General features: G+C 39.7%; 1 protein-coding gene across 7 annotated transcripts; it reads left to right on the top strand.

The window, feature by feature from the left end:
* Positions 1–7,288: 7,288 nt before the first annotated feature.
* glis3 (GLIS family zinc finger 3) lies at positions 7,289–23,986 on the top strand. 7 transcript variants are annotated; one of them, XM_038733848.1, is made up of 11 exons: positions 7,291–7,523; positions 8,059–8,533; positions 9,501–9,678; positions 9,765–10,908; positions 16,460–16,621; positions 16,746–16,856; positions 18,538–18,676; positions 18,833–18,905; positions 21,538–21,695; positions 22,500–22,673; positions 22,828–23,986. In XM_038733848.1, exons 2-11 carry the CDS (start codon positions 8,164–8,166, stop codon positions 22,947–22,949), a joined length of 2,631 nt encoding a protein of 876 aa, XP_038589776.1. In that variant the 5' UTR covers positions 7,291–7,523; positions 8,059–8,163; the 3' UTR covers positions 22,950–23,986. The 7 variants fall into 7 exon arrangements, 3 of the variants coding, with proteins under 3 accessions (XP_038589778.1, XP_038589776.1, XP_038589777.1); XM_038733849.1 differs by having other exon boundaries at positions 7,292–7,523; positions 9,504–9,678; XR_005446785.1 differs by lacking the exons at positions 22,500–22,673; positions 22,828–23,986 and adding an exon at positions 20,453–20,605 and having other exon boundaries at positions 7,289–7,523; positions 21,563–21,693.
* Positions 23,987–24,335: the final 349 nt, after the last annotated feature.

Raw genomic sequence — 24,335 nt, 5'->3', positions numbered from 1 at the left:
TTTAGACAACACCTGCAAATCTTAGTTTTCGATCTTGCAAAACTTTTTTTTGGTAAGGTTTTGAGTTTTCAAACACTTAGTTTCAACCTTTCAGAACTTTATTTTCAGTTTTGATTCATGGCAGGATATTCTTCCCATAGACATCATCTGAACCTGTTTGGTCTGATGGGGTTCAGCACATAAAACTTTATTGTTGTTTTGTATCCTTATGTTTTGCTGTGAGCCAGTTGTTTTATGGCGTTAGTGGACTGCTTTTCGTTACCTGCCGTGTTGTCACTGTAGCACGAGAGAGGCTCGGGACCACGCACAGGGCTGAATCTGACCCGGAGTCCCCACATTAAATGCAGAATAGTAGCTGATGCAAGCAACTGAGAAAACAGGCATGTGCTTCATTTCTAAGTGAGTTTTGGGCCCATTGACAATGAAAATTTGATTAATTTAATTGAAAAACTTACATATAGTCCCTTTAAGAGGACACTATTTTATGCATATTTATGACACATGTATGCAGTCACCCTACAGTTTGATATATAGATGATGTCAGTGTGGTTTTATATAGACTATCTTCACATTTTGGGGAGGTTTTCAAATAGCCAACAAAAACTGTTTGTGAACTAGCAGGGCTTCTTTCATGAAGTGAATATAATTGTGGCTCCTCCTCATTCTGTTCATTTATTTTCACCTAAGAAAAACACAAGACATTGCAGATTCTAAATGAAATGCCTTGAAAACACTTTGCAAGGCCATTCTTCTCACCTTGTGGAGTCTAAATATTGAGCAAAGTAACAAAAAAAAAGAAAATCCCAAATGATTCTGCTCACGAAGGGTAAAAATAGTGCAGTTTTAGCACTGTTGCAGCAGCAAGCCATTCAGCTGCATTTTAGATTTGCCATATAGGTTTGAATCAATTTGTCTTTTCACTTTTCATAAGTGCCTTACCTTGCCAATGCTATTGCCTAATTTAGTTCTTTGCGGTGGATAAAGTCTCATACACACCCCCACACTTTTCTATATCTGGATCTTCCCTGCCACCACTTCACAGCATTCAAACTCCATATCACCAAGACAACTCCACTGCAGTCCATGTGCTCAGCGTTTCTTTTACTTTCTTTAGACACTTTTTACTTTACTGACAGACTAATTTCCTGGCAGAAAGCCCAGTTACTAGTCATGATATATATCAACAAATCATCTCATCATTTCAACTCAAATATGAGTCATAACAAATATTATTGATGTGTATCATGTCACAACATAATATGTTTTTGTCTGTGGCGTATTCCATATAAACAAGGCCTCATACACTGGAGAAGTAATGTCTATCAAACCCTCAGTGCTAGAGAATTAGCTTTGTGGAGCAGTAAAATCACATCGTTCTAATAGCACAAAAACTTAATTAACTAGGTGAGCCTTGGGGGCTCTTACAAAATGCCTCCCCAAGCAACAGCGGAGAGCAAGAATGACCCCCAGCTACCATAGACCTGCTTACTGATACAGAAAATATGATTGCTTTTCATATTCCAGTGAATTTTCAACATTTCCCATTTTACCTCAGGACACACAGTAGCTCAGAACACATTAGAATAGGTGCATTGCAGGAAAAGGGGTAGTGCACGTGGGCGTTATTAGCTAAATGAATTTTAATAAATAACACTGAAACATAATGAAACATAAGACAATATGAAAGACGAAATTAAATGCTTGTTGAAGTATGCAAGGCAGATAATAGGATACAGTAGTGAAACAGATGAGTTTAAGGAGGTGCGTAATACTGCATGTTCAATTTATATGTAAATCAATCCACCTAATAGAATGACCTCGACCAGGTGCCAGAGGGTAGGAAAACGAACCCACCCAAAAGCATTTTAGAATTTTGAAATCTCATGAGCTTATACGAGAACAGGGTGTCAGCCTGGTTCTGCAACAACACGTTAGAGAACAGGCTAATGAGGTGATTTATTTGAGTTACGCAGAGAGCACTGCACAGCACCCACAACAGTCCACACAATACACATCAGTGGCTTAGTCTGCACAGGGTGCCCATGTACAGGTACCTCAAGCAGGGCGCAAGCTGCCTTTTTTCACCCTTGTCCGTGTCACTATGAAGTGGATGGATTGGTGACAAACATGCCACAACTATCTGCCACAATTCCACGTCACCTTTTTGTCCTGTTGGAGCCTGAAACAGAGATGCTATATGTCTGTCACACTGATCCTCCTTGTTAGAGAGACAGCAGCTTAATCAGGCGAGAACAAATTATGTGCTGCAAACCCCCCCCCGCTGTGTGACCTTTGACCATGCATGTACTGTAGACATGGTAGTCTGTCTCCCTGAACCCAACAATTACTGTATAGGTGAAAAGTAGATATTGTACAACATGAAAATCCTATGCATATTTCAACAATTTGTTCAGATTAAGAGTTTTTCTTTTCAAAAAACGGTGCGTGGGCGTGTTCTATGGAGCAAAGGTGCTATAGTCCCACTGTCTATCAGTTACTAATGGTGTGGAGCAGCGGGAGGCCAGGACACCTGCGTCTGCCGCCTGATAATGAATATGATGAAGATGGATAATACTTTACCCTGTCTGAAACAGTGCTCTCAGCTAGGGAGTGATTACTGCGGTAATTGGGATCCATGGTGGCTGCCGCTGGAGATACTGTTGATGAGGCTGTCGCGACTAAAATGTAGATAACATTGACATTACTCATATTGGACCCAAGAGTTCACAAATTTCACAAATCACTGCTGACGACCTGTGACCTCTTTCTCAGTTTTACTGAAGTTTCACTGTATATTTGTGTCGGTGTGACAATTGTTACACATTAGCAAATAGGCAGAGAAGCGATATGTTTGCAGACACAGGGATATGAGATATGTTTGTTTCACAGAGCATCACATTTGACTGACCCCTCCCTCATAAAGTCTTGCTGTAATCAACAAGCGCATGGAACAGGACAAAAGAAAAAGCAACACTACCTAACTGACTGTGGCACCGTGTTTATCAACAGCAGCTGAAACCCTGACCATGTCCTCATGTGTCCCCTGCCACACCTGCCTGAACAACAGTGCAGGCTCAAAACAACATTGATATGCCAGTCACATAAAATGTACAGGGACAAAAACACTTTCCTAGAAAAGGAAGGAAAGCGCTGATGATATTACTTACTTTTTGGGGTATCAGTTGTGTCACTCTGACCACCTTTATCTTGTGCCACAGGGTTTGACATATTGATTATACTGCTGCATGAGCCATCTCCATACTTCATGCTGTTATTTTGAAAGATTTCAAAAAGAGATTTATGAAGACCCCAGAGTGATCATTACCTGGTAGCCTTGTTGTGCACCACTTTTTCTTTGGTGAGGTTTTCTGGGGTTCCTGAGGGACAATTGGATGTCCTCTAGGTAGTGTCCTAGTGCATTGAGGGTGCTGCGACTAAAGAGGGGGGTGGGGGCTCTTAATGACCATCTGCTCAGAGAGCTACCTTTTTTAATGAAGACGGATGTTGGGAAGATCTGACCAGGGGGCTTCAGGCAGGGGTCTAATGACACACCCTCCTATGTCTGGACCTTCTACATTGTCTTATGTGCCCTGTTAGCCCTCTACCACCACACTGGCACCAATTCATTGAAACAGGCATCCAGAATCTGTACTAGTGCTCACACACACAAGCATGTTTTGTATGACACTATAACTGCAGTTGTGGCAGAGACTTAGCCTGAGCCATAGTTAAACTAAGATCAAATTCACGCTATTTGGCAAAAACTGTGAAAGTGAAGCATGAGGTGCATTAAGGAGCAATTGTGTGTATATTATGTGTCATGCATCCTGAAAACTTTTTCTGTTTGTCTAAAATGCAAAGAAGCTAGATTAACAGACTAAAACCTGTTGTAATCTCTTTAATTACAGAGATCATCAATAGAGTCAGTTCTTATGTGGCCATGTGAAGAGGTTCCATGTCTTCTCATAAATGTTTTACATATAGATAAAAACTCTACTCTACAAGCGTTATCTCCAGTTGGATCATTAATACTGTCTTACGCTTTGTCATTGAGCCACATCATGTTATGGTTGAGCAACTCAGATTAAATTGGATTGGCGTTACCTAAATTAAATTCCCTTTCACTCTTGAGCTGCATCTTTTGTTTGTCCAAGCTTCTTTTCACTTTGTGTTTATATTGAAGTCTTGGGAAATGTTTCTGTTGATTTGGCAGACTCAGAGTCCTGTGATTATGCTCCAGCGCTGAGGCCTCATCATCCGAGATGTGATTCCAGAGCAGCAGTATTAATAATATCCAAAAAAGAAAAGAGGGAGATTACAGCACCCACATCCTTAGGCTTCACCCCGAATGTGCGCTCAAATTAAAAGCAAGCCTGTGGCCTAACGGCAGTTCTAAACACGGGCGCTGTTGTGTCAGCAATCTTACATTAGAGTCCTCCTGTTTGAAAACACAGCAGGGAGCGGAAAAAGACAGAGTCTGCTGGAAAAGATATGGCCCTCTGTTCTTCTGCTGTCCGTTTTTTATTTTTTATCAGACATCACTCTTCTGTAAAGGTTATTAGAGACGTCTGATCTAAGATTGATGGATGGAGATGGAAGACGCTCAGAAGCCCATCTCTCTCACACTCATCTTCATCTGAGTGTTGGTACTGACAGTAGAGGAGCAGAGGAAAAGATGGATGGATGGGTCTTTTCTCCCTACTGTAATTCATGTACAGTGGATAGGGTGCATCTCTAAGAGCACGCAATTTATAGCCTTTTTTAGTTTAGACATCTTACAAAACATTAATTTAACACCATTGGCTGCAAACCAACATGAGTGATTTAAATGTTTATGGGAAACTTTTAGTGCAATCTCGGATATGGGCGTGTGGAACACTGTATTTGTCTAGTAATATGCCGTGACTAAGTATATGAGGTGCCGTGGGCTAATAGGAGCAGTTATAATGAGGGATGATACCAATAAATTGACATCTCCTACAGTCACCACAGTCCTCTCTGCAGTTGCAGCTAAAAGGATTGACTCAGCTTTCACTAACCTTGTATTTGACTTGAACTGTCATTAGCAAATCAAAAGCAGATTAATTAATCACAGGTCCACTGCATTACCTTAAGTGACTATTGTAATATAACTTAAAGAGAAATCACCCATGGTTTCTCAACTTGACAGCAGAATGAATGCTTTGCTACTTCCAGGAGTGCTGATGCTGTCATCAAGAAGAGGGAAATGGATTCTGTAAGTGGTGGAGAGTCTATTAGAGTATTAATTCGGATACAAATGGAGATCTTCACAAATGGTCAACACTTATATCTCATCTGGTCGTTTTTTCCACGCTCCTGCGCCAATTACCTATCTAATTTCCTTCTCTCCCCCTTTTCTCCCCCTCGAATCCTTTCCTTAAAATATACTGCTGTCCGCCTCTTCAGAGAATGTAAAGGAGCCCTTGGACTACCGCAAAGTGAAGTGAAATGGCATGTTTTTTCAGTTGTGAACTGTAAATGTTATCCAGTATGTGCATATAACACTATGTAATGTAACTATGTATGTAACACTGCTCTATGTGTCCCTGTTTGTCATTGAGAAGACGAGCGCGTGGCTACATGTGTTGTTGTTCTGCCTCGAGTTTAGACGCTCTACTATCCTCTTACACTCTGACATTTTGAAACACACTGCGCCTCACTTAGTCGAGGGAAGAAGAGGCCAGATCACAGTTGGGCTGATGGATAACTGCTTGAAGTTAGCAAGATCTCGAAGATGAGTATTTTATATAATCATGTAAACAAGGAGCTGACTTACCTTTGTGACCTTCATAAGTATCACATTTTGTCAATTCTTACATCTTTGCATGTCTGTTTTTCTTATTATTTTTTTCTGTAGCATATCTGAAACTTTGTGGCATTATTAAACAGACTGCAACCACCCCACTGGTGTACTAATAGTATCCCCTGCTGGCAAAAGAGGGAAAACTTCACACTAAAACGGATGGGTAGAGAAACGTCCTCTGTTCTGCAGCACATCACTGTTCTGCAGTACAAGACAATGATGAAAGTTTTTTAAGACAGCAGATTAGGCATATGGGAGTGAAAAGTAATATTGTGATGAAGCTGAAAGCACTACATGAACATAGGCCTGCTTTCACAGGCTTGGAGTGTAGTAATTAAATGTTACCCCACCAGAGGTCAGTACTACTATATATTCAAAAACATAATTTATTTTGTCTGAAATGTCGGGTGATCACTCTCAATCATCAAATGACCATGGTAAAATTCATAATCACTGGTTTTCCTGTTGCAAAGGTAAAGCTTTTAATAAGCGTTTAATTCAGCAAATAGTTTAACATGTATCTTTTATAAATAACACAGACAATTCCAATTTTAGATAATAGGCTACACTAAAAGGCCCATAAGCCAAGAGAAGTTACTGCACTTTCTGCAGCTGTCATCTACCATTCTGATCAATGCAAATTCTCAGCAGTCATTATCACTGATTGTAAACTCCAATTAGTCAGCATTGTCTGTTTACACATGTATTTTCATTTAGTGGATGCTGTCTGTCAAACTATAAGTTAATCATTATTGTGGTCTCTTCCGAGTATGTTCCCAAATTAACAGCTAGCATCCCTCCTCCTATAAACATACTGGTTTCCTTGGCAACCTGGAACAGGATCTACAGAGCAAACACTCCAGCAGCCAGGAGAAAAGTGCTGAACAATGGGGTCTGAGGAGAGGTAGAGGGTTAGGGGAGGAGGGGAGACAACGCAGATTCATGCAACACAATGTCACAAGCAAGGTTCAAATTATGAATTGGTGATGCTCAGTGGCATAAAGACTGGAAAGCAAAGTAAAGACTTTATCAAACCAACTTGTTGCCATGTGTCCTTTTATACCCAGCACTCATTCACCTTACCACCACAAATGTTGTTTTTAATGCTTCACTTGCAACAGATAGCCTGAAGCTGTCCTAAAAAAAACGTTTACAGGCTATAGCCTAGGTTATAAGTTAAGGCATAATCTTTATAATAAGGGCGTGATTTCACGTTTGTAATTTCATGAATTTAAATCAACAATTGTTTTTTAAAGTAATATTTGTATAGCAACATGTATATTCAGCTGAGCAAGAAATAGCCTATATTTTTTTGGCTCTATAAGGCTCTTATCCCCGCACACACGCGCGCCAACGGACACTATAGGCCACAGCAACTAGCAAAAAAATAATTATTTAATTATTTTCTGTTAATGTCCACTCAGTTTGAAATGACGTCGTTCACGTAAAGCTTGGTCAAGGGCAAAGGGGGTAGTCGGTGAAAGAAAAGGAGTTCCTGGAAACAGAGGAGTGAGGCGGGACGCCGCGGTTTAAACTGAGAGATTTCTCAGAGGCTTGACTTCTCTGCTCAGTACACAGTCACACCCGCCACAAACTCTTAGAGAGACACGGCAGTCGATCTCCTGGTGTTATCCATCCTGACGGGGCCATTCATCCTGACATGTCACTTTGGGGAAAGCGTTTGCAACAACATCAACAGGTGAGTGAAGGCGCTATCGACAATAACAGTTTGATGAAAAACTTAACTGCAAAGTTCATACTTTTTTTTAATGTTTGGGGATACACTTGTAAGCACTTTTTTGATTAAATTCCAAGAAGATTAAATCGAGTAGCCTAGCTGCGGTTCATATGGATTATAGAGAAAACACTTATTTTTATAGCCTAAACTTTAACTTTAAAGGTTTGGATAATTGCACCATAGAACCTGTTAACCCTCAGTCATCATGCTTGTATTTAAATAAAATGCATTTCTTATTGTAGTAGCATGTATGTTGGCTAATATTGATTTATTTATATATTTGTAAACCTGAAATAATATTGTTTGATCTAAAAATACATGGTGCAGTTGTTTGGGGTTGAGTGATCTTCAACAGGTTTTAGGTTCAAAGTGCAAAGACTGTGCATTGTTGGTTTAATATTAAATTTGATGTTTTAATTTTATATTTTAATGTATCCTTTATTAGGGGACCATATGTTTAATGTTTTGTTTTTTTGTTGTTTGAATCATTTCCTAGGTATGAGCAGTGGATTATCATATCCTGTGTAAAGCTACTTTTACCAACTGCAACCACTTACATCAACTTTGAGAGCTCAGAGCTTCTGATAAATCTGCTTCAGCCATGAGTGGACAGGGTTGTCACCTCCTGGTGTCCCCTTGCAATGTGTCCCCATCACTAAGCATGATCAGAGGACAGCAGTCGCAATCCATCAGGATACCTATGTCTTCCCCCCAACGGGCCAGTCTTAGTCCCTCCTCGGGCATGGAGAAAGTGAAAACAGGGACAATCCACTCCTTTGCTTCTGGGATACAGGGTGGAAGCCATATTGTCCTGCCAACCCTGAGCCTCCGCAGACAGGTGTTGACCAATGTGAAACATTTAAACATGCCGACTACATCCCTACAGCAGCAAGTGCCTACTCATCCTCCAACCACAACAGTGACAACTACCATACAGACAGGGCTCTGCTCCTCTACCAACAGCTTCAAGGGTAAAGATATTTCATCAACCTAGGGTGTGAGCAAAATCCAAGTGTAACTTAACTCTCCTAAACAGCATTTTAATACTGTAGTATTCAGGATCTATTCCAGCTCAAAACAAACTCTGTGTACATTTTAACTGAGACGTCACACACATCCCACTCAAAGATAAGTCAGACAGAGTGTTGTTGTATAATTCTTCACTTCACCAAAACTACACTGATTTACATATTCATGCTTCCGTATTCTTGGTGTGCTCTTCACAACCTCACTGTTTTCTTGCTATACTTCTTGTCCTTATTTATTGATAATTAACCAAGCATAAAACTTGTCCCTATTTTCTACAGAGGAAAAGTGGTGAAAGGCTCATTAGTGATTAACAGAGCAGAAAGTTTCTCTGGTCTGCTCAGGGTGGTGAGGGAAATTCCACAATATACTGTTTAAACCTTAGTTAAAACAGAAATGTGATGCCTTTGAGTTTGATTTGTATTTTGTGGGGGCGTGGGGGTTATCCTATCTATGACTGACCTCAGTTACCACCAACTGTTTAAGGAGTATTTCTGAATGTTCATAGTTTTCTTTTGTATGTAGTCTACTTTGCGGGGTACAATTTTTTTTTGACTTAAAGAATAAAGTATAGAAGCTTATTTTACATTTGTATGGCACCAACCTGAATGTGTTGTAATATAAGATGTATTTATATTTTATGAAAGAAACACAGCAATTTAAGAACCTGTAAGATACTGCACATGTGCATGTACTTCATGCCACCCCTACATAATGCAGTGCCCCACTTGGGCCACCCCAGTCAAAAAATGTCTGGACACGCCACTGCATTTTCTTAATGACTTTCCAGATCATTGTGTAATATTATGTTAACACTGAACTGATCTGTGGAGATTTATTGAATGTGGATAAACACTCTACATTTTCTCTCATATGGATAGTCTGTTTACTGAATTTTGGGCTTGTGTCCAGCAGGTTGCTCTGTGTATGGGCCTACCATGGAAGTATTTGGTCAGCCAGCTGCTGCTAACCTGACAGTAACCAGCAGTCCCATGACTGTTGTCAAAGGCCAACGGTTTACTGCGGGGCCTGCAGAACCACATCCTCCATCACATCCACATAGTGTGCAGAATCCCCACACTGATGCCAGGTGGGCAATATCAATAGTAGTATGTGATGATGAGCTCAATTAACCTTAAGAGTGATACTGAAGTGGATAACAATAATCTGTTTCAGATCCTTACTGTCCAGAGAATCCCTGGCATCCACTACCCTTAGTCTGTTTGAAACACAGTCAATGTTTAGTGGCAGACATGAATGGTCATATGGCTACCGTGTGCTTCCTCCGTTGGGTCTACCTCAGGGCTCCACCCAGGCCAGCGAGGGAGGTGAGCAGCTCAGCCTTTCCCCTGGCACAGCCATGTCCGGCACGACCATATCAGGTGGCACCAGCACCTCTGCCTCTCTGCCCTCGTACCTCTTTGCAGGTGATGTTGGAAGCCCCAGACAGTCTCGAGCTAAGAAGAGGGCTCTCTCAATGTCGCCTTTGTCAGATGTCATGGGTATTGATTTCACCTCCATCATACGCACCTCACCTACCTCACTTGTGGCTTACATCAATGGTTCCCGCAGCTCTCCATCCTCCCACCCCACACTCTCACCTGTCCAGTCTGACGGTTATGGACACTTCCTGGGTGTAAGGGGTTGCTACATCCCCGTGGCCCATCCCTACAGTATGCCAGGCTCGTCACAGGCTCTGGCACCAGAGACAGAATGTGGCCGCATGCAGATGCTTGAAGAGGGAGGTGGTCTGGCAAGCCAGATGGCTAACATGGTGGTGGAGCAGCAATGCCTCCCAGAGGAAGGAGGGGCACTGGAGACGACTTCAGAGAGCTGCAGCCAAACCACCAACAACCTGCTGCCACATCTACAGTTACAGCCAGCCATGTTGACTACTGTCCCAGAAGTTGCTACTCCACAGGGGCCACCACCACCCTACCACTCACACCAGCACATCCACCTCACTAGACGACACTGCAAAATAAACCCCCTTTCTCAGGACCCTCTCGCACAGGCTCCCATGGTTCCTCCCAGGCATGGGGTGAGCTTTTTACCCCAGGTCCCAATGCTGGAGGAAGAAGAAGGAGAGCTGGATGACTATGGGGCCCACTGCTGCAGGTGGCTGAACTGCAGTGCAGTCTATGAGCAAAAGGAGGAGCTGGTAAAGCACATAGAAAAGCTACATGTGGACCAGCGCAAGGCTGAGGATTTCACATGCTACTGGGTGGGCTGTCCACGCAACTTCAAGCCCTTCAATGCCCGATACAAGCTTCTTATCCACATGAGGATCCATTCAGGAGAGAAACCCAACAAGTGCACGGTACACCATGCAGACCAGCTGTCTCTTCTCATGCAATTGAATTCTGTGCATTTTTTCATACTTTATTTCTCTAGCTCTTAGAAGGAAGATTCTGAATGTTATCTCTCCTCCTAACAATACACATATTGCACTGCTCCCTTTCAATTAGATGTACATTCTTTTATTAATTTGTGAGCAGGCTGAATGAGTGAATGCAGTCAAAGCAGTAACATGATGAATGTTAGGGGCTCAGTGAGTTCAATTCTCATTGCTCCATTTTAAAACCACAGTATCTAGTTGGTCTTTCGAACCTGAGGCTGCAGAAAAAAACATTATTTTGGGACAAATACCTTCATGTGCTCTGTGTTTATGGCCTCTCTCTCCTCTTAACTTTAGCCATGGGGTAATTAGTGGAACTCTGTGATAATTGACATTGGAGTTAACTCAATTATGTAGTTATTAAATCAGCACAAAGGATGCTTAGCACTTTAGATCTGGCATGGCACCATTGCTCTCTAGTAGCTACTGGGCCTGTCGGCAGCAGGGGGTTTGCCAGGCCACCGTCTGAAAAACTTGGCCGTCATTCTGGGAAGGTGATGCCCCAGAGTCTGACTCTCTACAGGTCTGAATTGGTGGCCAAAGGGTTGGCATTTGTCCATGGGCCTGATTATTGATGAACTAATAGCTTTGTTTGTCCAAAATGGATGATCTAATTCTTTCAGATGTGTTGCAATTGAATGATTTCTCTTTGGTTATTAGTTTTGAATGTAATGTGAATCTCGAATATAGAAACAAGACAAGGAGTCTACAGCTGTAATGAGGCCCAGCAGTGATTTGAGGTAAATGCTTATGTCAGCATGCTAACATACCCACAATGGCAATGCTAATAGGCAGATGTTAAGAAGGTGTAATGTTTACCATGTACACCATCGTATTTAGAGTGTTAGCATACTAACATGTGTTTATTAGCACAAAAATGTACTTAAGGCTGATGGGAATGTCATCAGCTTTGCAGGTATTAGACAACAATAATTTTAACCTAATGATGGTGTTAGATGAAAAGTCAGGGTATAAACAAAGTAATTACAGGTCACCCCGATGGGGCAACGAATGTCACTGCATTACAAAAGAGATATTTCACTAAAAGCCAAAAATGTCAAACTGCTGTTGGTGCAAGAAGAAAGGTCAGGGGATTACCTCAATGAGTACAATAATCTGTCTGGGCAGCATGGCTATCTGCACCAAATTCTGTGCCAATCCATCCTGTAGATGTTGAGATATTTCACAGGATGAAGTGAACACTGTGGCCTGCTGTTACCATTTCTGGAAAGCCAAATATTTTAACCTGCTGGTTGCACTAAAGGAAAAGTCAGAGGATCAACCAATTCAGTAGGATTCATGTCTGTACCTAATTCCATGGCAATCCATTTAATAGTTAAAATATTTGAGTCTGGACCAAAGTGGTGGTACGACCAACCAACCGACAGACAGGCCAACACTGCCCTCCATAGAGTCATGCCTACTTAGCATAGCTAAAATTCAGGTATGGGTTGAAGCCCACTCTTAACTACCTTCTTTGTCTTTTTCTCACTCCAACTGGGAAAAAAACTGAGACTTCGATGAGTAATTGACAAACCACTGGCTGAACATGCTTCATGTGGCTGCTTTCAACGAGTCAATTATTAACACTGTGCATACCTGCAGTCGACCTTTTGTACCAAAATACTCACTTATTAGTTGAAGCTCGCTCTGTTGCCATGGGGCTGCAATCACTGGAAGAGTCTGAGTTCCATGTAGTCATTTAATAATGAAGAAAGTATTCCTGGTCACAGCCCTTTGCCAAAAACAGAAATGATACAAAGTGGCACTTGTGTTTGTGGTACAGTAATTATAGTACAGGCTAAGACTGAGTAAAGAGAGAAAATGCCAGCACTTATCGTTCCTGGGCTTTAATGAGAGATTTTGTTTCCGTGTGGATTTTCTTCAGGTCAACTCTGAACATAATGTCAAGAGTGCAGGCTTTTCCTGTCTTTACTTGAACATTTTCATATGCCTGAGCATGAGCCTGTGCATTTGATTTCTTCTACTCCCTCTGAGATTGAAAAGTTATGCTTAAATGATAGGTTAAACTCATTTAAAGTAGATTAAACTACAGGTGAATCTCACAGAACAGTTAGAATAGCTAAAAGCACCATTTGGAGAAAGTTAACTTCTCTTGGAAGAGCCCACCTTTCAAATTATACAATTGTTCAAAATGTAGCACTCACTTTTTCCTAGGAAATGATTGGCAGATGAATAAACTGATGTGTGATAAATGAAGTGCGAGCCAGCAGCCTAACAATAAGGTAGCTCATGTTACACAGTGAACATACACGCTAAGGCATGGTCAGGCTTGTACCTGTCATCTCACAATCTGTTTAATGACATTCAACAGTTTGTTAGCAAATCCTTGACTTAACAGTCTATTTGCGTCTGACACTCAAATCTAAACATATGAGATTTCAAAAGTAGAAAAACCCAAATAAGATATTTCAACATTGTGAGTCAACACATTCACTTTGATTTTTGCTGTTACCATTTTGCTAATTGCTCCTCAGGTAGTCGAGAAATGATTTGGAATTATTAGCTTGTAGATTGTGGCTGCCATGTTTTCTACTACCACTCCAACACTGAATATTCCACTCAATTAATTTCAGCCATAACAACTAAGTAACTAATTGTGTTATTATTTTTGCTGATTTTTAAAACAATAATTAACACCAATGAGCATCCATTATTGGTTGCCCAAAATGTACTTAATCTACTGTCAGCATGCATTATTCATGCTGTGATCAATCAGTCTTTTCATAGAGTGAAAATGAAACCATTTCACACCATCCTTGCTAATCCACTACATTTCCCTACATAAGCGGCTTGTAATTCAAGCCTTGCTAATATCACAGAAGGCAGGCCTAATAAGATTTCAGGTTTGACAACATTTTAAGCGCCATCCTTACAATTGTTTGGAGGGAACTAGGTTTTGGTGCTTGGAAATTATGCATTAGTGCCTCAACTACATTTGCGCATTATAGCATCTGGCATCATTCTGCATTAGTAAACGTAAAGGATTTTGTTCCATTGCAAACTTAAAAAAACAAAAGAAAATCATGTTGCTGCTAAAAAAAAAAATGATCACAGCCTGGAGATAATTGCAGTAATTTAGTATAATTCTTATAGTGTTAAAACACAATAATATATATGTCCTATTACAGAATATTGTAGCCATTTATTGATCCAGAAATCTAAACCCCATCCTCCGTTTCATGAAAAGTCCCTCAAAGTGTCTTCTAAAATTTTGATATGATGACAGTATATTTTTTAGAAGGTTCATATTACTGTTCTTTGTTGTTTTCTGTTAACATTATATCTTTTTGTCCAACATTTAATTGTAGCAAAACCATTATTTCTCATATAATGTGCCTTCAGGAATTTACAAACAATGGAGACATGCACTGAAAAGCAAAAAATATACAGTGTAACGAAACAGGTGAAACAAAAAGAAGGTAGAAATATCACAGGTGAAACAAACAGGGAAGAGTGGAGTCTAGAATGAATTGACCTCAGAGTAAGACTGGGCACTGGACAGACTCTGCTGGCACAGACTGCAGCTGTCATTGTTCAGCCAGGGCATGAATTCCTACCAGGACCCGTCAGAAGCTGGCGGTAACACTGATCTACACTGAGGAGCCATGCTGCTTTCTTTTCAGCACAAACGTCCCTTGCTACAAACTAAAAACCCTTTGCGCTTCATAAGAGCTTCATGAGACAGAAAGAGAGAGAGTTACACAGTTACCCACCCCTGGCTAGTCCTGGAGTGTTGGCAGTATTTTAGCTTTATGCTGGTTCTCACTGAGACTATTTATCTCTGTCTGTCCTGTTTTTCTTGTGATACTCTGGCTTAGAGGTCTGTTGTTAATTTTTATCTTTAATCAAGATAATCGGAGTTGGTGCACTTTCATTAATAGAACAAAATTGGAAAGAGTGTCTGAGAGAAGAGCATTTCTCATTGTGTGCTACTGTACTGTTTTGTTCGGTTTCCAATTTAGTCTATTTGCTTTGACAAAATGTTAAGAATTCTTCCCAATCAGCGCTGTGAACCTTGACCTTGTGCTTTCATAAAATTTCCACAATACAACCACCCTCCATTTAACATTTAAAAAATGATTGTTATAACATTGAATTGTAACAAAAGCTTTGCTTCAAACAAAGTTTTGCTATAAGTGAGGTGAAAATTATTGATTTTCAAGTTCAATTACAGAAGCATGGGCTCGTTTTAGTTTTTGAGAATAGATGTTGTCAGAAAATGGCTGTGCTATAATGAGAAAGAACGGAAGAAGTATTTCTATGTGGAATGCAGAGGAATGTTATTAGTAAACTATTAATGGGAAGCAAAAAACATTTTAAATTGGCTTTGGCAGTGATGACTGAGAGTCTTAGAGAAAAAATAACAAAACTGGACATGGTCTGTGTGTTTCCTCCATAAGGCTTAGTAAGGACATTCCAAACCCCCTGTGGACAGGAAGAGGGAGAGTAAAGTCCTGGACTTACACAAGAAAAGCTTTGATTATTCACATAGTTTAGTAGTGAAGTCACTGTGGTCGCATGATACTGCAACAAAGCTGTTTGGTTGGAGGTATTAGAATTTTCCTGAAGCCCAAAAAGTGCAATTCCATGTGTATGATGCTGTTAGATATATAATGTAGTCATTCTTCTGTCTGAGTTTTGCTGTAAATGTATTAAGAATAGTCTACTAAAAGTGCCTTTACTTTTTTGTAACTGGTAACTACCAACCACTGTCAAGGTGATGCAAGATGAAGGATTCTAAACACATAAGACAATGCAGTGATGTGTGTATAAACACTGACCCCTGCTGGTGACACACACAACCATCAGATTGCTTAAAATATGACATTTGTGTGAAGATTGTTTTAAAAATGTAAGTATATTTTGGAGTAAAAAAAAAACTCAAATCCTTTGGACTTTTTTAAAAACAGTAAAGAAAAAGAAATTAGCTGAAAATGAACCATATAAGTTATTTATACCATGTTTGTGCCTATGTACAATGCATTTAGACTAATTCTGACTTATTGATATTAAACTCCAAAGAATTAGAAGAGAGCAGGATCATGACTATAATGTATGCTCGCCCAATGATGACTCATTAAGCGAGCCTGTCAACCATGAAACTACTGTTGCAGTGAGCAGTTATGGCTTACTTGAGTGTCAGTTGAGACTAAATTATAAAATTTTCTATTCATATGGTTTACTATATTTTCTTTTTCACTCCCTCCCACACACTGAGGTCAGCAGGACTTTGTATGCAATGATTTCCAGCTCAGAAACTCGTAGCTCCGTGTATATGGGCAACATCAGGTTAGAGACGTTTGTAGAGCTTAAATTGACGTGATTTATGTTGAAGCCAACAGCCAAAACATTAAGGACTGAAAATGAATGACTAACACTCCTAATCTGTGGCAGCCTAATGGCAATGAACTACTTGGACTACTTTTACTGTGTTTGTATGCGTTTACAGTTCGAGGGCTGCAAGAAGGCTTTCTCTCGGCTAGAAAATCTGAAGATCCACCTGCGTAGCCACACGGGGGAGAAACCCTACCTGTGTCAGCACCCAGGATGTCACAAGGCCTTCAGCAACTCAAGTGACAGAGCTAAACACCAGCGTACACACCTGGAAACAGTAAGTGGCAGCCATGCACAGACACGTACAATTATGGATGGTAATTCTAAGCTTGTGTGTGTGTGTGTGTGTCTTTGCCTCTATGTGGAGTCCTACAAGTTTTCATATGTCTGTGGTTGTACAGAAGCCATATACGTGCCAGGTGCCTGGCTGCGCAAAGCGTTACACTGATCCCAGCTCCTTGAGGAAACATGTGAAATCCCACTCTACTAAAGAACGACAGTTACGGAAGAAGGTACAAACTACAGTGCATGCTGAGAACAAAGACTAATGATCTTGAGAATGTATTTTACTGAGAAATCATATATCAAGTGCAGAACTCAATGTAAACTGTGTGCTAAATTTGTTGACTCCAGGTTTCAGTCATAATAACCTTCTTGACTAAATTGTATTAGTGATTAGTGAACATTACAACCATGAACAAAAGAAAAGCTATGTTAATACATGTCATAAACTGTAGCTCCTTTCATTGTGCTTTCATTTGTTCACATTAACTGACAGTATTGAGTATATACTCTTTGTGATGTGTTCTCCACCCACTCTGTTCAAATTGTTAACAGAAACATGTTATGTACTTTAACTTTCAGTCAGATGCAAACATCCAGCGAGCCAGCTTATACATCCACTTGTGTTAACACTGATAGAGCTTAGTCAAACAATAATACACATAATTATGTTGTTTGTCACATGTTTTTCCTGTTTTCACCCCCTTTATTTTCCACTTACGGTGACTCCATCACAAAGATTCACATTATGGCACCGCAGTGTTTCACTTACTCAGATTGAGATTTTTGCTTCTGTGTGAGAGCTTTATGCTCTTTAACTCTTACTGAGTGTGATGTCACCATAGATACAGACAAAGAAGGTGGGCAGTTACTAAAAAAAGTGACATTTTACAAAGGATTCTACATGCACAACTTTTTTCATCTAAAACTCAAATGTTTATTGTACAGTAATTTTGATTTGACTCATAAAGACTACTGCAAAATACTAATTTAGAACAACCCAGGTACTGTACGTATCCATTGGTTGTTTCTTGTTTAACTTTATAGTTCTGATGGTAGCAAACTAGTTCTTTATCATATTAAACTCAATGTTTGATACTATGAAGGTTTCCAGATTCTGTTTTAATCGATTTTAGTATGTTTTGTTTGATTTTGATAAGATTAATTCTCTCACAGTGACCTGCCAGAGGAAGCATGTGTCAGAATTGCCAAGCGTACTACAGGTTTTGGGCCCAAATGATAAAATAGCAGGCTTAGTTTCAAAATGTATAAAACAAAGTGTACAAACTTAAGAAATTCAAGGAAAGCCCAGAATGCAGTTCCAAACTACAGTAATTCTCCAAACAAAGCAAGGGCAAAACACTCGAAAGTCCATATACAAAAGCAAAACAATATTCCAAACTTAAAGGCAGGTGAGAATCAAAATCCAGACTTCACAGGTAACAAACATACAGACAGACAGACAAGGATTTCAGGCAGATATGCAAGGCAGGAGTGACAATGAATTGACCAGGGCAAAACAGACCTGAGCACATATATACAGGACAAATAAGCAGGGAGGGCACAAACAGGTGAAACACATTAGCAGCAACCAGGACAATTAGGAACAAAGCTGGACACAGACTAAAACAGAACAAAACTGTGACAGCATGATGATAAAGTCAGATGCTAAAGACTTAAAGGTACTTGGTAGTTGTACCGGGCTAATCCAAAAACATCCAAATAACAGCAATATATATAAGTGCACCATAACAAAGCAAAAAGGCACAAGGTGCTCTATTCATTATAAATGAGTTGCAAAAGTAATCCTGTAGATAAAACTATTACGGTTTTACCACCGTCCTTCTGCCAGAATTCCATTACTTTAAATGCTGTTCACTACTGTTTATGTATCATGTGGCGTTTCTCTAGATGAAATCCACTGCTGGTGTGACCCAGGACACTCTGACAGACTGTTTAACCATCCATCCTCTGCAACTAAGCCTTTCTCCTCTGGCAAGGAAAGACAACAACTTGAAAAACCCTTGTGCATCTCATGAGTCATACTCTGGTATGTCTAAACCCTGGCTCTTTGCAGTAAAATGTTTGATATGAACATTAGATACTTAAGCATATCCCCCTGCAACCATGTGCACATAATAGGTTTATCCATTAGATTTAGGCTGTGGTGGACAGCCCTGAAGTGTCTGTCATCCCTGTTCCTCAGCTGCTCCACAGGGACAAGACTCCTCCAGCAGTCCTCACCTGGCTCTGTTGTGCTCCTTACAAGATGACTACAGGTACTGAGGACTTTTGTGTTATTGTGTTGGGTCTCTTTTATATTTGGAATGATATGGAAGCAATCTTTGGCAAAAAATACATTTTTGAAGGAAAAAGTCATTAAAACCCTCTCGTGGTAATGTAAATGCTTACTGTGTTAACGTGCACATTACCATTCAAAACCAAAAGAACGAATCCAACTGTACTCAGCAAGCCAACTGTTCTTTCTGTGTGCCACGACTGATTTAAATGATTCACAAATCCTTTTACTCCCTTCTGATGATCTAAAACAGTCAACTTAAACATTGGTTACCATGGCTTCAAGACTATAAGCTCATAATTAGAATAATCAGTTTAAAAGGAAGCACTTATTTTGCACCCTAAAGGGTTTTTTTGTTTTGTTTTGTGTTTGATTTTGTTTTGTTTATTTGTGTGTGGGGCGGTGGGTACATGGGTGCTATGGCTGGGAAAAGGGTTTACAGGTTGAGGATGGCCTGCAACACATTTCACTGGTCAACCCATAGGAAAACCTCCCTTTATCTATACACTTCAAAGCATGTGATCAAGTATTTCTGTCGTTCTGAGCAGCCAGATGCTCATGGCTCCTCACTGGCTGTGATTGTTCTCATATCAGCGGTAGGCCACAGCATTCACTGCAGGATTCTGGGTAGACAATTGGCCTGTGAAAGCAGACCTTGCCTTGCCTCATTGGTCTCGACTCATGGTATTAATGGATGCTATAGCCACCGACAAGAGCAGCTAAGGAATTCAATAAGTGAATCATAAAATCTAAAAGAAATACCATTTAAAAGTCCAGTGGGAGAGGAGAGACCCTGTAATTACTTTTTAGATGTTAAATTGATTGTAAAATCCTTGTTGCCATTTTCTGTACACTTTTCTGGGATTCCTTTTGGTTCCCATTCAGTCCATGTATATTGTCAGGAAGCTCTGGCTCCTTTAACATTCTTGCAAATGTGTTTCTTGGTCAAACCTAACAGCAGGGGTCTCAGCTGCCATGGCCACTGGACACTATTTAAATTGACTAGTTTAACCCCATGTATTTAACAAAGACTGACATGAATCTAGGAATAAAGTGACTGATTTTCTTAGTTGTAACAATGAGCAACAGAGGTATAAAAATAAAGGTAATGATTTACTGTAGGTGTGAAAACCAATACTACCCAGAAAAAAATGATATTCATTGAAGTGAAATGAAGTTTTTCTGTTTTAGCTGATTACATTAAAGAAGAAGAAGTCTTGATGTACTCTCTATGTAAAATAGTGATGTTGGAACAAACTTCGGGCATAGACTTGCACTCTTATGATGGAAAATTCTATGAATGAGCTTGTGACGCACAGACTACAGTGTATAGAGTACAGACAGTAATACAAATAAAGTTCTTGAGAGCCTCTGTTGCTACTTATTTTAAGTGCCAAGCACAGAGAATCACAATTGTAGTCATGAGCTCGATAACCGAAACACCTGCAATGGAAAATTTTTCCTGAATTATTACAAATAGCATATATGCTTAAATAATTGATATGCTTTTAAATTCTGTTTAAACAGAAAACATCCTACGTGGAGTGCAGTCTGTCTCTCCATCGCTCCACCATGCAGAAACTTGAGGGTTAAATCAGCAGTGTGGGAAGCCACCATGCTAAGGAATTGAGGCAGAGAAATCCATGAAGGCAGATATTCTTTCCTCATTACATGGATGAAGTAAATATTGAACCTTTTGAGCTAAAAGAGAGAGCTTTCTGCATTCTCTTAAGGTTATTTCAAATAGTGCCATGTTTTCCATCTTATCTGTGTAATTAAAGCGAGTGAAGGACTGCCTAGAGACAATCAAAGAAGATGACAGTTTCACCTCATGTGAATGGTTGTGGACACAATGCTTGCCAAAGTCTGTGTCAAACATACACAGAATGTGTGAAACTGTCACCTTGTCCTTACCTCATGAAGGATTACTTAATTAATTAATTTGCAGGCTAAATGGTTATCATGCATTTGTGTGCAAGTAAATTACAGTTGTTTGTTAAAGCACAGTTCTAATTTTATGGGTGGTTGAAGGATAATGCAGCATGTGATTTTAGATGTTTGATTTCTTTAGTGTTTGACATCTACAATTTTTTACGTACACTGATATCATTACATACAGATTTATACAAACTGCATAACATTGTGTCTTACTTATTTTTGAAGGAAAATATCATACACTGAATAATATATAACATGGAGGATGGACCCAACAAAGATGACACCTATGTCAGAATGTATTGCATTTCAGTACAGTACCCCCGCCAAAAAAATGTCTCTTTAAAACCTTACAAAACATACAGCAATCCTTAATTCCATTCAGTGGGTAATAATTTTTAACATGTAAGAACTATTTAGAAATATTTTTATTTTTCAAATATTAGATACACCTTACAGGTTAATGGTATCCAGCCTCAAAATTACCATACAATTGTTTTGAAACACCTCAAAACAAGATTTTCTATATTCTTAATTGCATGTCAATTGTTTTAGAAACTGTACAAGGATAAATAATTAATAAATAATAATAATAAAAGGATTAATAATAAAAATATATATTGTTCTTTTTCTTAATTCCACAAACAGAGTATTTAATTCAGTCTGAAATATTTCAGGTTTGTTGATCCTTCCCCTCACCAGCTCTTCCTCGGGGACCAGCATGGGCCTTGCTCCTCCTCCTGCCTCCCACATCCTCCCAATGGGACGTCCCTGCAGAACAACCGAGATCTGAAGCAGCCACGCCAGCCTCCTGATCTAGCAGACCACACTCCAGGTACTCAGAGGTTTATCACCAGTGTATTCCTAAGGTTTGTCAAATAGATGTAAACACAGTTGTGCAGAAGGGGAGGTTCCTAGGTAAAAGGTCTATAGTGCAAGTTTCACATCTGAAGAGCCTATTAGCAAATGCCTGGGCTGTTTCACTCTCTGTTTCAACAGATTTTCTCACATTAATTGTGCAGTATCTTTTTATGATGTGTAGCAGGTGGCTGGTGATGATTTTCTAGTTAGTATCAGCCAGCTCCCACTATGTACCTTAAAATAGATATCACCTCATTTCCCCTCGGAATTGCCAGCCACAGTGATGTTGACAATGTGTTCAGAAACGCACAATTTAGTTTCAACTGCTGAGATAAAGACAGGATGCAAAATTACTGAAATGCACAGTTATTTTCATTTATGGGGTCCAGTGTTGCTTTTCAACTGGAATGTATAATTTAAAGGTACAGTATGCGATTCTGGAAAAATACAATACAATGACAAATACCATGATATAGAGCGAACAACGACACAGCAAATAATGTTACTAGTGTTAGCTAAGTTGACGGGTTGACTGGAATAGTAGCTCCGCCCGAACCACTTTATTTGTTCTCCATTTAAAGAGCCAGGGCTGTGTACAAACACTAGATTTGTTTTTCAACCCACACAGAACAGACAGCTAGCAGACCGTTTTTGCTGAATTTGACAAAAAAGATGTATTGGATTAGAATCGCATACCCCACCAGTAGAGCTATAGACTTTAACTGAGTTGTTTTTTGCAAAAAGGAAAAAGAATGACGCTTTCTCATTTGCCCTGTAGAGCTCTCAGGGCAGATGAAGATGCTATATTCTCCTCCACAATATGGTGGGATCACAGCACAGACCAGATCGAGTCACCTGATGCAAGATGATGCCTTTGGTGACAGCCTCCCTCCAACAGTCAATAATCCCAATGGGGTGACCACCTTACAAACAGCTCTTTCCCGCATTACAGGTAATACTGTCTAAACAAAATTACTTGAGGATGAGCAATATATTATCATTGGATTTCACAACTCTCACTGTGCATACATGCATCTGTGTATTTCTGTGTGTGTTTTGTGTGTGTATTGGGGGGGGGGGGGGGGGGGGCATGGGTGCATCTGCAGGGTATGATGTCCACAGCCAAGCACAGAATATGACTCCTAATCAAGAATTGCATGAAGGGGATTTCTTCAGCATGGTGGACCAATGCACAAGCCAGGTCTCCAGCATCTACACAGAGAAATGATATTTTCTCAATTGCGGCTTTTGTTCCTTTGCGCTGTTTTACGTCACCGCTCCATTTAAGTCGAATGGTCATTATAGCAAGAACACCTTTGATGGCAATGCAACCTGGCAGCAGTTTCATTTAGCCAAATAAAAGGACATTTGATTATAAAACAATCTAAAATGCTTCTCCCTTTGTTAGATAACATTGAATGTATCAATTCTTACATTCTCAGTTTTGCTCTCTCTTTCGCTCTCTCTTCAGCCAAATCTCTACAAATGTACTATTTGACTGAACGTTCTGGCTTCTGCCTCCACAATCAATGTATTAATGAATGAGCCTACAGATTTCAATGTTTACTTTCTTAGTTTTTACGCAGCTTGTGTATAACATGTAGTAAGCAGTTCAAGTAGTTTCTGGTGACATTGTGCGCAATATTCAACACTGCAATCAAAGCAAAGTATGCAATGGATAATTTATTAAGGTTTTTCTTAGAACCACGGCTTTGTAACTATAGTAACAAGACAACCTTACCCTTTCATTGTAATGTTCATAGACATAAAATGTTTTTGGAATATAGTAATCTGATATAAGTGCTCCTGTGCCTATCATGAGGCAGATTCATATTGGTGACCATACCAGTGATTTTAAATGTTTTAGTTTATTTACTGCAAATGACTTACACTTCACATTGCACTTGACCCTTTTTGAAAGCATTGTACAGTGCTGTACATTTTTTAACCTGTTTTCCTAGAGCCATTCTGAGCCAGCTGACTTACCATGGAACCATAACACAAAAGCAAATTTGAAGTCTGCAATTTTTTTTGTTGTTGTTGTGTAGTAAAATTACCATGGGGATAGAAAGCTGAGAAAAATGATCAGCAGCAATGTAAAGTAAACCTGATTTGTAGTAAATGGGCTAAAATGTACAAAAATGCTGCTGTGATAATGTTACTTTTGAAAATGGAATGGAAGAAAAAGAAGTAAATCATTTGTGCTCTTGTTTGTCATTTGTCAAACCCTGTGTCTCTCACTAAAATTCACCAAACTCTCTTGTGGATCCGTTCATGGCTAATTTTATTATTAAAAGCTCACCTCACAGATCATGAAGAACACAAAAGATATACACGTGAAAGAGCCATGAGACTCAACAGCTATCAATTTCACAAATTCTAAAAAAAATGTAAGGAAGCCTGGAAGGGTTAATTCATGACTTTTAAATTTTTTAAATAGTCTGTTGTTCTACCGCTCAAGAGCAAGGCCAATGACATTCTATCTTTACAGCTGTCAAAAATAATGCAACAAATAGTTTGTGTTTGGAGAGTCCGTGTGGATTTCTATAAATGTTTTTGTTGATAAGGCAGCAGCTTTACTTTTTACTCTATAAATCACATTTTCTGAGTCAGA

The sequence above is a fragment of the Micropterus salmoides genome, unplaced genomic scaffold (assembly GCF_014851395.1).
Source record: "Micropterus salmoides isolate LMB-PRFRI ecotype aquatic unplaced genomic scaffold, ASM1485139v1 Ms_hic_scaffold_20, whole genome shotgun sequence".
Lineage (NCBI taxonomy): Eukaryota > Metazoa > Chordata > Actinopteri > Centrarchiformes > Centrarchidae > Micropterus > Micropterus salmoides.
Note: the sequence above shows the minus strand (reverse complement) of the source record. Positions and strands in the feature narration are given on the sequence as shown.

Excerpts from the sequence above, each read along its gene's own strand:
- glis3 (XM_038733848.1), top strand. The coding sequence starts at position 8,164 with ATGAGTGGACAGGGTTGTCACCTCCTGGTGTCCCCTTGCAATGTGTCC. Across the intron at positions 9,679-9,764 it reads AATCCCCACACTGATGCCAG|ATCCTTACTGTCCAGAGAAT; the intron begins GTGGGCAATATC and ends AATCTGTTTCAG. Across the intron at positions 16,622-16,745 it reads AGCGTACACACCTGGAAACA|AAGCCATATACGTGCCAGGT; the intron begins GTAAGTGGCAGC and ends GTGGTTGTACAG.